The sequence below is a fragment of the Naegleria fowleri genome, assembly GCF_008403515.1.
Source record: "Naegleria fowleri strain ATCC 30894 chromosome Unknown tig30, whole genome shotgun sequence".
NCBI classification, from domain to species: Eukaryota; Heterolobosea; class Eutetramitea; order Acrasida; family Naegleriidae; genus Naegleria; species Naegleria fowleri.
In genome coordinates, this window is record NW_025407962.1 from 210,035 (window position 1) to 223,731 (window position 13,697).

The following is a 13,697-nucleotide window of genomic DNA, read 5'->3' on the forward strand; positions in this document are numbered from 1 at the left end:
ATTGAAACTTTTTTAATTGGTGAGTACTGACATGTTGTTACTGTAAATTGGGAGCCATCATCATTTCATTACCTCCGGAGGTTGGCATATTGGCCATGAATTGTTGTTGCTGTTGTTGTATCCTGTTTTGCTTTTCTTGTATGAGAGCATTTGTTTGCATATCAATCATGTCAATTAATTTTGAGACGTGATTTTGCATTTGCATTGAATATGGAGGAATTGAAGCAACATAAATTTCATCCTCTATATTTTGATCCTCAGGTTGTGCAGGGCTCTTTAGATTGGTTGTATCATCAGCTGAGTATTCCACAAAGGGTTGAATTTCTTTAAAAGTTTGATTCAATAAATTGAGAGCATTAAATGACCTTGCTTGAATAACATCATAAATAGACGGAGACTGATATACAATTCCTGCTGCAATATAATACAAATTCAATAATTTAGGATTATTCTTATCTTTCTTTTCCACTTTTTCTTTTTTTACAATATAGAGTGTGGGTGATTTGGATCGTTTTGAATCAATTGAATATCGGATACCTTCAGTACTCTCCATAAGAGCATTCCGATCAATATTTCCAATTTGTTGCATACGCACAGTTTCATTCACAGACTTTTTTTGAGTAGAAGGGATTGGTTCGATTGCAAAAGTACTCGAGAGCAATTTCTTCATTCATCAAGGGCCGATTTCGTAAGAAAAAATCATCACGCCATGTTTTGGTTGCCAGTGCTTGATCATTTGCATCTTCTTCTTCTAACAAATCATCCATATCGGCATTCACTCCCGAGATGGTATCGAAAATTGATGACGAGACTTTTCTGTCCATTTTTTTTTAAAAAATAAAAATAAATTTTTAAAAAAAAGGGTCCTTATCATTTGAAAAATTATTGGACAATTTGAACAATTTAAGGAAGTAACATAAATGACTAGAACTATTAAGCAACTCAAGAATTTCAAGCAACATGGTGCACAGGGAGAGGAAGAGATTAAAGACTTATGAACAATTATGTCACAAATATTTACAACGTATTTGAGTCGAAAAAGACAAGAAAGAGATTTGCAAAAGAGGATGTCATGTATAAATTGCAAAGATAAAAATTTCCGATTAAAGTAAGATTGGATTTAATCTATTTCTCGTCGTTAGAAATCACCAAGCTAACCGGTTTCTGACTCTCGTTTCAAGAAAAGAACAACTTACTTTCTGAGAGAACACCACACTCATGATATGAGGCTTGTGTTATAGAGTGCTACGAATTGTCAAGAAATTGTCAATTTCTTGTAAATTTTTTTTCATATCAAAAAAATGGACGAACTACCGTACGAGGAACAAGAGTATATTATTAATTCTGGAGTTGAGATTGATAACGAATTAAGAGAGGAGGGAGACGATGAACCTCCTTCTATGGATGAAATGGAAGATGTGGAAGGGGAGGATGAAGAAGAAACTGGTGTTGTTGATGTTGAAGAAGATGAAGGAGACGATGAAGATGAAGAGGACACCACTGAACAAGATGATGATAATGTTTTGAATTTTGGTATGTTGTTATGTACGAGCATTGAACCGATTGATTCCAACTGTATTATGAACAAAATTGTTGTGGTGGATCACGATCCCACGATTTATTTTTGTATTTTTATCTGATGTTCCGATCACGGCGAAAATATTAATTTTAATCATGATGAATAATAATAATAATCGAAATCACATTGCCCAATTTAATATTTTATCATTAACTGATTTTTGCAAATTGTTTAACTCTTGTTGATTAACTGATCACTATTAATTTTGCATTTGCATAATTATATTATATTATATTTTAATTGAATCATCTCGTATGATGGTAAAAAATCATGGCCTTTCATCATATTGTAATTCTTCCATTTACTACTTGCAGACAATGCTCCTCTTCTGGAAAATGTTGAAGATGAAGAGGAAGATGATGTCCTTATGGGTGATGATTTGGCAGGAGATATTTACTATGGAGAATACGAGATTGACCAAGATACTGTACTTGATCCATCCTCTCTTTTTGATATTGGACGCAACTTCCCAGCGCGATTGGAAAATTTGATTACAAGTGGAATGTTCTCAAATTTGAGTGGACAATTCCCACTTCGTTTGGGGATGGTGCCTCCACCTTACAGACCAGGAGGTGCTTCATCAGCAGATTATGAACCTGTTGGCACACAAGCTCCCTCAAGCAGTTCAACATCACGCTCTGACACTAGCCGTTACGGCGCTGCTCGTTTATTCAACATTGATTTTAGTGGAAGAAATCTTGATTATGGTACGACTGTTTTTTCATCTTCAGGACTTTCTCGCTCTTCAGCTGCTTCGGTACCTGCAGAATTGGAACAAATGCTTACTGAATTGTTGAAAGATGACTCTGATTCTAGCTCTAACATTTTAAAGCCAAAAAAAGTATCTGAAAGAAGATCATCATTTGGGCTTGGATTGACACCAAATGCACCAAGAAGTATAAGTCCAACCAGGTCCACCTCACCAACTGAATCTGATGCGAGCGAAGCAAGTGACGCAGAAGAACCAATTCTTCCTCGTCCAATCACTCCTCAACCCGTTCAGGATCAACCTGTTACTCCAACAGCAGCTACACCAGTCACTTTTGAACCTGTAGTAACACCAAGCAATTTGCCAAGTAACATTGTGGATGTGTCTCCAATTCCTCAGGTTGATACTTCACAACAATCAACTTTGAATATCCCTATTATTCCAGAGGTACCACCATCTGTCACAGGAAACACAGATCTCAGCACTAGTGCAGCAACAACAACCACTACTTCAGATATGATTTTGTTACAACCTACCAACACCACTGTCGAACAACCATCAGTGGTGACCCTCGAACAAATGATCTCAAGCTTGTCTGGTTTGGATTCATTGTTGCCTCGACAATCAGCTGCCACAAGTAGTTCAATTGATGCAACTGCAAATACCACTGCTACTTCTTCAAGTGACGCGACACTACCGACAGCAACTCCAGTCGAGCAAGAGCAAGCGACAAGTAGTAACACCGCTCCTCCTACCTCTTCCACAACCACTACAACAACCCAAGAATTTGCCATTGACCCTCAATTTTTGGCTGCTATTCCAGACGACATTAGACAAGAGGTACTTGCCACTCACATTGCATCTCTTGTAGACATTTCTTCCACAAGCGAGGAAACAACTATTAGTCAAGATTTTTTGAACGCTTTGCCTTTGGAGATTAGAAATGAGGTTTTACAATTAGAAAGAGAATTGCGAGAGCAACAACGAAGAAGATCTGCAACTAGATCATCTCCCTCTCATACCTTACCAACAGCTCAAGAGACCACCCCTTCTACTACTGGAGCAGCGTCAGCTACACCTCCTCCATCCACTACCACCTCTTCAGCAAATCCTCCTCCAACTCAAGAGCGTGAGCTTAGTACGGCTGAATTCTTGATGTCACTCCCTCCGGATCTTCGTAACGAAATCTATCTCACAACAGATGAAGAAGTTCTCAGACAACTCCCACCAGAAATGGCTGAGGAGGCTTATAACGTTAGACAACTTCAATATCAACGTCAAAGTCGCCAAAGAGATATCAGAAGACAACAACAACAAGAAACAACCAGATCAAATTTCTTAGCAAAAGCAATCAAGAAGCAAATTTCTCAAGTTGACAAGAAGGAAGAAGAGTTAGAGCCAATCCTAAAAGAAGAGGATATCTCTCTTCTTTTAAGGCTGCTCTATGTTCCAAATGTCAAGAAGACTATATTGACCAGCGTTATTCAACAATTGTGCACCCTTAAACAATCGAGCAACATCATTGTGAAGCAATTACGTTCCATGCTACTTTATCATGGTTCGCCTATTGAGCAGGTACCAGAAAAAGTTAAGCCACTCTGCTTGCAAAAAATGTTTGCAAATCCGAAGCAAGATGGATTTTTCCAAAAAGAAGAAACAGGAACTGTACCTCTCCCTGTTGTTTCAAGTGTACTCACCTTGTTATTGTACTTGACAAAGAACAGTGAGGTTCTTGGAATTATCACAGAAACAGATGCAGAATATGAATACAATCATGAGAGAGAAAATTTTGCAAAGATGTTTTCATTCTTGACATCGAAGACTCTTTCCAAGTCTATCTCCACGTATGAACTCTATGTGCAATTACTGGAAAGTTGTACAGAATATACATACAAGATGGTTCAAACTATGAAGGATGAGTTGACAAAACTGAGTAACGAAGTGAAGAAGGCCGAAGAAAATTCTAAAAAGGAAGAAAAAACAGAAATCCCAACAACAGAGACTGGGGCTTCCTCCTCAGAAACAATGGAGACTAAATCAGAACAAGAAATTTCTGCCTCGAAAAAGGAAGAAAAGTCCTCCCAAACAGAGGCCAAAGAAGCCTTCACGAAACTTTCTTCCAGAATGGATTCTCTCCTTCAGTACTTGAAGAGAATCTACAATAGCAACGTAGTAAGAGATTTAATAAGTGTATTATCGAATGTAGATTTCCCTGAAAAGATTGTGAAAACAGCAACATCCATTATGAATTACATGTCTTTCACTTCTGACATGAAAAAGATAATCCTAAAGGAATTGGCCCAAAGTGCAAAACAAGAGGCAAAAGTTGTTAGGGATACTCTTGGAGATTTGCTATCTTCCAGAGAGGAAAAATCGCAACAATTCCAAGCTCCTTTTGATGCCAATGCTATTGAAAAGCTCAAGTTTTGTAGAATTCTAAGATCTTACAGTATTGTTTTGAAGAAGTACAAGAAACATGAAGAAAAATCTACTTCTGCTGAGAAGTTAACAATTTCTGAAGATCCAGACTTGCTTAGCGAGCACTCACTCGATTTTGTATGGGAATCTCTCGACAAATACTTGGCTTCTATTCCATCTGAACAAGAACCGGCCGATACCAAGGCCACTCCGCAGACTGCAACTAGGAAAAAGAAAAAGTCCTCCGCTATTTATTCTGCTTTGTTCCCATTTGTTGAGGCCTTTTTCTCGTTCCATGCGGGATTCATTGAAGAAAAAGAGAATAATGAAGCTTTGTTGTCTGAAATGGTCGAAGGATCTACTCCAACGTCGGCGAAAGGTTTTGGAGAAAAGTCAAAAGTTGAAAGTTTTTTAGAGAGACATAGAGACTTTTTGAATACTCTGGCAAGATCAAACCCTTCTCTTTTGAATACTACTCTTTCGACTTTCATGAAATATCCAAAATATGTTGACTTTGATAACAAGACCTTTTGGTTTAGATCCAAGTTGAAGGAATTGCAGAAGAAGGTTGGAGCTTACACTGCCAAATTAACTATTAGACGTGCTCATCTTATGCTTGACTCATTCGTTCAAATAAGACAACGATTACCGGATGAATGCAAAGGAAAGCTTCAAATCAAGTTCCAAGGAGAAGAGGGACTTGACGTTGGTGGTTTGACAAGAGAATGGTTCTTGCTTCTTTCAAAAGAAATTCTCAATCCAAACTATGCCTTGTTTATTCCTTGTGCTGATCAAACAACTTATCAACCAAATCCTTCTTCATATATTAATAGTGAACACTTATCTTATTTCCAATTCATTGGTAGAGTCATTGCTATGGCTATTTTGAACGAGCAATACTTGGACTGTCACTTTACCCGATCATTCTACAAACACATTATTGGAACACCAATTACTTATCATGATATTGAAAGTATTGATCCAGATTATTACAAAAATTTGAATTGGATGCTCAAGAATGACATTGAAGATGTATTATACTATACTTTTACACAAGAAGTGGATGAATTTGGCCAACGTAAACAAATTGAGCTCAAACCAAATGGCAAAAATATTCCTGTCACAAATGAAAATAAGCTAGAATATGTAAGACTTGTCACAGAATTGAAAATGACAAAATCTATTGAGCAACAATTGAACTCGTTCCTTAAAGCATTTTACGAAATTATTCCTCGTAATCTCATTCAAGTTTTCAATGAACAAGAGTTAGAACTATTGATTTCAGGTCTTCCTGACATTGATATTCAAGATTTGAAGAATAATACCGAGTATGTTGGATATACCAAGGATTCACCTCAAATCAAGTGGTTCTGGAACATTGTCGAAAATAGTTTTGATTCAAATGAGAAGGCATTGTTGATTCAATTTGTAACTGGTACCAGTAAGGTTCCTCTTGGAGGATTTTCACAATTGATGGGATCTGGTGGTCTTCAACCATTCAGCATTCACAAAGCAAACGCAACCAGTGAACGTTTACCCACTTCACACACTTGCTTCAATCAACTCGATTTGCCAGAATATGACTCTGAAGAGCTTCTACATGAAAGATTATTATTGGCTATTCGTGAAGGATCAGAAGGCTTTGGATTTGTGTAAAACTTGTATTTGAGTAAAGCAAACTGTTTTTGAGTTTTCAAAGGTGATGGCATTACTACAGATCCGTCGAACTCGAGTAGACTTTATTCTTCTTCGCCCCCTCAAGTCGGCCGAGGGCGAGCAGTTTAGACAGCAATGATATGAATTCCTCGAATAATCACCTACCTTCCATCTTGTCTTCTAACAACAAGTCCTCTGACACACAAAGAAATCATGATGATGCATCCTCTCTTTGCTTCTTCTGGCACATGCATCTTTACAACACCGCAATACAGAATCGGTGCCGCTTTGCACCGAAATAGTTTGATTTCAAATTTGATAAATACTTTGAGATACGCCATCAACACATCAGAGATAATCTATTCTCACAGGAAATTGTTTGAAAATAGGATGCTTTCGACTCTTTAGAAATGATATCGCCACAGCAAGCTCCTACCAAGAAAGGACTGTCGTACGCTTTGCTACACAATGTCTCTACAGAAAAAAGAATCACTCTTTCACTCCCTGCAACGACTTCGAGAATTTTCCTGTGAGAGCACTTTCCGTATCACTTGCAATCTCGTAACGCATGTAAATTCATTTATTCATATTTTGTTACCATCAATGTATAATTCAAATCTTGAACGAAAGGCCACTCTTTCCAAAACTCCAATCCTCCCTTGTTTGACATACCTTTCTTGATTAGAAGGTCTCAAAGATTGCCTATTTCAACTCTCACAGTGCGCACCTCGTGTGCGTCATCACTTTTTTCAAGTGAGAAAAAACTAGACCAAAAACTTTTTCCTGAGCTACCAGTACTTGTACTCCTCCTGTTTATCATCTCCTTCTGTTACTTCTTAATCTCTTGTTTTCGTTTCCATTATCCAAACCATCAAAATGGATCCTTCATCCTCAGAATCCTCAAGATATGACATTCCTTCTCATTTAGAGAGACCCTCCAATCTCTTTCGATACTTGTTTGTAGTTCATAATTGTTGCTTGTTGGTATTTATGTTGTTCTCAGCGGTGGTTGTGTATTGTGTGAAGGGATTTCTTTTCCATAAAAAGTCAAAAAGAGAACAAAGACATTTCATGAGTTCCAGCCTCCTCGAGAAGAAAAATTCTACCCTTCCTTCATCTCGATTGGAAAGGCAGCAAGAAATCATCCCCTCTGCTTGTCAACACGAAGAAGAGCAACCAGAAGAAGAAGGAATTTGTGACCACAATGTCACTTCCAGCGATCCATCGACACCAATGACAACCCTCACCGCTACCACCACAACCACCACTAACAACTCTCAAATGCATTCTCCAAGCAGTGTGATCACTATCCATAGCGTATGGGAATCCATGGATTCCATTTCACCAATCTCTCAAAATTCTACAAACACGTTCCTCAACAAGAATATTCCTTCCAATTCAGAGTCCATCTTTGATCGAGAAGTCAATTCTTCCCTCTCAACTCGCTCATCATTTCAGTTCTTACATGACAATCATTGCTCTTTATCCATTTCAAACTTTAATTCTTGCACAACCAGTAATAACGGAAACATCTCGCAAAGTACAATCAAAGCAAAGCATGGCCAAGAGGAAGAAGACATTGACTTGGACTCCACTGGAGCCTTTTCTCCTTCTTTGAATGTATCGTGTAATCATTCAAAGGATGTTTCGAATTCATGTCCTTGCAACGTTCCTCCTCTTGAACATTTGATTTACAATAGGTAGGTATTAAATGATTGAATTTGTGATCATTGACTGTTTGAATTCAAAGATTACGCGATCCCACACAATTCCTCTTTGAATCTTTTGGTTTCAAATTTCCAATCACCATTTCTCTCTATCTTTATCGAATGATCATTTCCATGTGGGCTCTCATTTCACTCTTTCTTAAACAATTTCATTTTGAAAAACAATTACCTCTCATGTTTGTGTCATTTCTCACCAACTTTACAGCTATTTTATTTACTCTCTATTTTACAGGCCATGTTGTATTGGGGTTTTTTTATTTAGTCTTTTTTAGTAAATTATACAGGAATTCAAAAAAGATTGGGATTCCAACCTTGAGAAAGACTAATTTAGAATATTCCAATTTGAGAAAGTTCATGTTGATGGCCTCAAATGGAATGTGGTTGATGGGTGAGATTGCCATTACCTCTTCATTGATTGTATCTGTGGGTTACTGGATTATGTTTTCGATAGAATCAAGCTCAGAAGTGAGTTACTTGTAAGTATTGATGGAATTTCATAGCGATTAGAGTAATTTGACATTTGGCATTAGTACAGTTGCATTTCATGGAATGACAGGTCTCTTCTGCCTTATTGACTTTTTCATCTCCAATATGGTATTCAGGCTTTGGCACATTTTCATTGTCGTTCTCTTCCCCACCATTTACTTTATTTGGTTACAAATCTTGGCGGAATTACATTTAATATCTCAGTGGCCCTACAGTGTTGTGAATTATTATCTCCAGCCATGGACATCTTCATTGCTCTTTCTCTGTGGTCTTCTCTTCGCTTATGGTGGTGTTTTCACGTGCTTTTGTTTTCTCTCTAAACTTCGAACACGATTCTTGTTGAAAATTATTTTGAAACATCAAGAACAACTAAAACAGTACCCTCGTGATGACTCTCCAATAAATAATGGTTGAAGAATAAAAGGAAACTCAATGGCAACCAATAGTGAAGTATTGGATCATGTGCACGGAATGTATGAGAAGTGATTTGAGAAAATCTTTTCTAAATATGGACCTTAAGGCGATTCAAGAAAACCCCTAAATGGAGGTTTGAAACAAGAGAGTGGTTGGAGAATTTCAAACGAGCAACAAAACACACACAAATGACGGCGATCGTTCTTCCCACTAGCTTTGAAGTTTCTAACGCTGGTAATCAGTATTCTTTTATCTTTAAACTCAGAATTACTGGTCATTGTCCAGTCGTCCGGTTTTGTAAAATATTAGATAAGGACAGAGAAGTTAAATTGGGATTTGATAAATACAAATTTCAACCAGGCCAGTGATATTATGTTGGTATTTGTTTTATAAGTTATCAAATAATTGTCCACATTAAAGGGAAAGAGATTCATAAAGAAATAACTCAAAATCCTCCAAAAAACAATTTGTATTTTGACTCTCATCAATCAACGTTTAAAGTGATTCCTGACAGCACTGTGCAGATTGAAATGTTGCGTTATGAAAAGAAAAGCATCACAGCCGACGACACCATCTTCCATCAACCCACTTATTCACCTCTTCAAAAACAGCTGAACCAACTCTTTCTTTCGAACAAAGAAGTGAATGCCAAATTAACATTCTCCTCTCAAAGTGAATCCGAAAGGAGAGAAATTCCAATCCATACGAACATCGTAAATCTTAAAACTGATTGGTTTGCAGCTGCATTAGATCGTTGGAGTGAGGATGGAAAAGAGTGTTCCATGTATGATGAACCCTATGATTTGATGCTTCGATGTATTCGTTTTATTTACATTGGCACTATTTATTTGGAGAATGAAGTTCATCTTCCCATGAGTGATTTAGTGGCAATTTGTTCACTCGCAGACAAGTATTTCATTGAGGGTCTGTACGAGCATGTCGAGCAACATGTGATGGAAGTTATGAATGTTGACAATGTTATTGAAGCGTGTAAATATTTGGTGATGCATTCAATGGAAGAAGACAACAAGAGGGGGAAACTGTACAAGTTCTGTCAGGAGTTTTTACAACATAATCATACCTTAATTAATGTTAATTCACTTCCTAATGACGAAGGGACTGCCTGTCTCTTGAAATTTATGTGGAATAATAGTCGTCGTTAAAAAGAATCCACACAGTGTGGGAAAGAAGGTCCAAAGGAATGTTACGTTCACTCTTGTATTCATTCTTTCATCATGAATGAAGTATACTAGATTTCTCTGCTTTTAAATAAACATTTGAAATTCTTTTTAATCTTCGAGTCTTGGCGCCATTCAAAAATTTTTGAATAAAAAATAACGAAAATGCCTTCGCAACAACGACGCAACGCAAAGCCTTCATCGAGCAAGGCAAAACGACGTGCGGTGGTGGAAGAGTCGGAATCTTCATCGGATGACTTCTCTGATGGTGATGGAACAGAAGTGAGAAATGTGGTTGGAGAAGAAGATGAAGAAATTTTGGAATTGGATGAAGAGGAAAATTCTCCTGAAAAGCAAAAGAGGTCGTCCACTGGATCCGTAACATTTGAAACACCTGCTACGGCTAAACATAAATCTTCATCATCACGTAGAAAGTCTTCTCTTTTTGTTCCATCACAGATAGATGATTTGGGAATTAACGATGATGAAAATGAAAAAAGACACAATCAAAAGAGACGTGATAAAAGAAAGAGTGTTGGCATTGGATTTTTAACAACAGAAACACATCGTAGAAGTGGAGCTCACGCCAGCAGCACTGCAGGTTTAGTTTCAACATCACGGACATTAACGTCATCCGAATTGGAAGCTCTCTTTCAAAATTGTATCAAATTATCATCTGAAAATAAGATCAATGTCAAGAACACGTGGAATTTAAATTTAATTGATTATATTGGTGAAGTTTTAGAAACAACCCTTACAGGTGGAAGTTTTCAAGCTGCCAGTTGCACTCTTGATGCTGGTGTTAAAATTTATTCGACTCGTGTTGACTCCGTTCATACAGAGGCTTACAAAGTTTTAACGAGTTTTGCCAGAGCTGATCCTCAAAAGAGCTCTTCCTCAGAAAATAACAACGATGGAGAAGAAGGAGCAAACAAAGATGGAGAAGAGGCTGAAAAATCTAAAAAGAAACGAGTTCGACATGGTGTGAACACTCTCGAAACGAATATTAATAACATCACTGTGAAAAAGCTTGAACTTGCCTATGTGATTGAACCTTTGTACCATACTTCACTCGGATCGTCAAACAATTTCGACGTGGGAAGTGCCAATTCTTTGCTTTTAAACAATTTAGGACTTGGATATGGATGTGAAGTTATAATAGACTCAAAAAATTGGGACTATGCATACAAGAAAATTGCATCTGAGAGCAATAATCGTCCAAATCAAACAAAACAAACAGCAGAGCAACATCGGCAAGGAGCTGTAACCACCACCAATGAAGAGGAAGAAAGAATTCATCCAATAGCTTTAGATAAGAGTGCAATGGGGCGTTTGTTGACGACATCATTTATAGACGAGAAAATGCTTGAAGAAATGGAAGAACGAGCCAAACTAACTCAACAACAATCGAAAGAGCACAACCTTCAACCACAAGGAGATGATATACCATTGCAGCAACCTATCTCAACCGAAGAAATTCAAACTCAACACAATGTGTTAACATCAGATGTACCCACCATTAATAATAATGGATTTGCTTCAGAACAGACACCGTCACTTTCGGAGAATTTCACCTTTGATCTTGGTGGAGGTTTCGGTGGTGGAATTGATGATTATGGCCCACCGGATACAGCAATGTCTGATGGTCTCACACCTCAATCGTATGGTGGCATGCCTCTCGACACCACCACACAAATACCTCAAAGACTTTCAATTGGTGGTGATGGGGTCAATGCCTTAATTACTGCTGCTACTGAGGTTGGAGGTTTGGCTCCCGATCACTTTGCAAATGCCAATCATGATGACGATGATGACGACGATGGCTTGGGTATATTTGATACAGATTTTGCCAATGCAGAACCGCAAGATGTCGTACCTCAAGAAATTGGAGATGATGACACTGTCATAGTAGAACAGCAGAATAAGCTTCAAGCAAGTGAGCCTTCGCAACCAACATCGATCACTGAAATGATTCAAAAGAATCCTGAAACGATCACTGTTGACAATGACTATGAATACTTTGATGTTACCAAGATTAAACATTGGGCTGGAATTGAGCATTGGAAGCCATCAGCAAAATCAAAAACTCAAGGCACAAATGCTAAGAAATCGAAAAAACGAACACAAAAGTCAAAACCCCATGTTTTTGATTTTTTAAATGATCCTTATACCATTGACTATGCTGTACAATTTAAGTATTCCAAAAAACCTGAAGACAATCAAATTAAGAATGCAACATCCAAGTTGACCTTACTTCCTAAAGATGTTCATTATGATTTGAGCATGTTGCTGAGACCGTTCAATCTTCCAGCAGCATTTACTGACAAACATTTACAAGCTATTGTTGAACAGGGCGCTCGAAGCAAAACAAGCTCCTCCAGCGCGAACAGCAATACGGAGCCTAAATTGACGGGTGCACCTGAAAGACCCACTCAAAACGGAATGTTTATTACGACTTCCAGCAAACTTTATGATGACAGTGATGAAGATGAAGAAATGGGTCTCAATGCCCCACAAGGTTTTGGTATGGACAATATGGACATTGGGGGTTTTGATAATTTTGGAGATACTGGATTTGGAACAAATAACACAACAGAAGCTTCTCAGCAGCAACCATCTGCAGATGCTACTGCCATGACAACAATTACAGACTTGGGTAACAACCAAACTAACATAACAATGGCCACCTCATCTATGGAGCCTCCTTCGTCGATTGAACCTCAACAAGACACTGTACTGAATGATTCACACAACTCCTCAATGACAATGGAAGATATTCAACTTAAACCTCAAGAATTGAACAATCCAAATGAAGTGACAATGGTTGCTGGAGCTCAATTAATTGAAGCTCCAAAATTAGTGGAAAAGCTCAATATCAAGTATGCCACCAGGGCCAAGCAAGTCGATGTGAGGGCTTTGAAAGATCATCTCTGGACAGAAATCGAAACAGCACCCAAAACAGATATTAACTTCTCGGATGTTGTCTCATCTCTAAACACGTCCAAGCCAAAGGCAAACGAGAAAAAACCAGACTTTTCAGAAGTGTCTGTCCCATTTTGCTTCATTTGCATGCTCCATCTTTGTAATGAACAAAATCTTGAGCTAGAAGGAACTCCTGACTTTTCTGACTTTAAGGTGGTAAAGCCAGCGAATGGGCAAAGAAGACAGTCTTTGGAGGAGATGACGAATGACGATTAATGTTCGAAAACAAGAAATTTCTATCCCGAGATGTTGATTAGTTGTTCTTTCAAATCAAATTTTTGTACTGAGCGGTATGACCTTTATTGAATCTTCTTCTGGGTACTACAATCTTTGTTTGGTCTTGCATGGATCCTATCCAACTTTTTGCTTGTCATTAACACAAACCAAACTGAACAAGGCAGACTAAAAAAGAGCAATCTTGACTTGTTAAGATCTACTTGTCACATGCCAAACAATATCAAAAAAAAATCCAAACACCTCCCAACCGTCATGTAGGTTTCAAATTAAACATTTACGCTCTTCCATAACATCGACCCTTCGACAATGTT

General features: G+C 37.9%; 5 protein-coding genes across 5 annotated transcripts; 4 read left to right on the forward strand and 1 right to left on the reverse strand.

Moving 5' to 3' along the window:
* Positions 1-37: 37 nt before the first annotated feature.
* FDP41_002655 (uncharacterized protein) lies at positions 38-824 on the reverse strand (the record flags this gene model as incomplete). The annotated part of the gene is made up of 2 exons (XM_044705873.1): positions 38-547; positions 612-824. 2 exons carry the CDS (start codon positions 822-824, stop codon positions 38-40), a joined length of 723 nt encoding a protein of 240 aa, XP_044562853.1.
* A 477-nt stretch (positions 825-1,301) lies between these two features.
* Positions 1,302-6,362, forward strand: FDP41_002656 (uncharacterized protein; the record flags this gene model as incomplete). Its single annotated transcript, XM_044705874.1, has 2 exons — positions 1,302-1,533; positions 1,894-6,362. The coding sequence occupies 2 exons, from the start codon at positions 1,302-1,304 to the stop codon at positions 6,360-6,362; spliced, it is 4,701 nt and encodes a 1,566-aa protein (XP_044562854.1).
* An 876-nt stretch (positions 6,363-7,238) lies between these two features.
* FDP41_002657 (uncharacterized protein) lies at positions 7,239-8,569 on the forward strand (the record flags this gene model as incomplete). Its single annotated transcript, XM_044705875.1, has 2 exons — positions 7,239-8,062; positions 8,113-8,569. 2 exons carry the CDS (start codon positions 7,239-7,241, stop codon positions 8,567-8,569), a joined length of 1,281 nt encoding a protein of 426 aa, XP_044562855.1.
* Positions 8,570-9,519: 950 nt separating this feature from the next.
* FDP41_002658 (uncharacterized protein) lies at positions 9,520-10,152 on the forward strand (the record flags this gene model as incomplete). The annotated part of the gene is made up of 1 exon (XM_044705876.1): positions 9,520-10,152. One exon carries the CDS (start codon positions 9,520-9,522, stop codon positions 10,150-10,152), a length of 633 nt encoding a protein of 210 aa, XP_044562856.1.
* A 180-nt stretch (positions 10,153-10,332) lies between these two features.
* Positions 10,333-13,365, forward strand: FDP41_002659 (uncharacterized protein; the record flags this gene model as incomplete). Its single annotated transcript, XM_044705877.1, has 1 exon — positions 10,333-13,365. The coding sequence occupies one exon, from the start codon at positions 10,333-10,335 to the stop codon at positions 13,363-13,365; it is 3,033 nt and encodes a 1,010-aa protein (XP_044562857.1).
* Between the last annotated feature and the right edge of the window lie 332 nt (positions 13,366-13,697).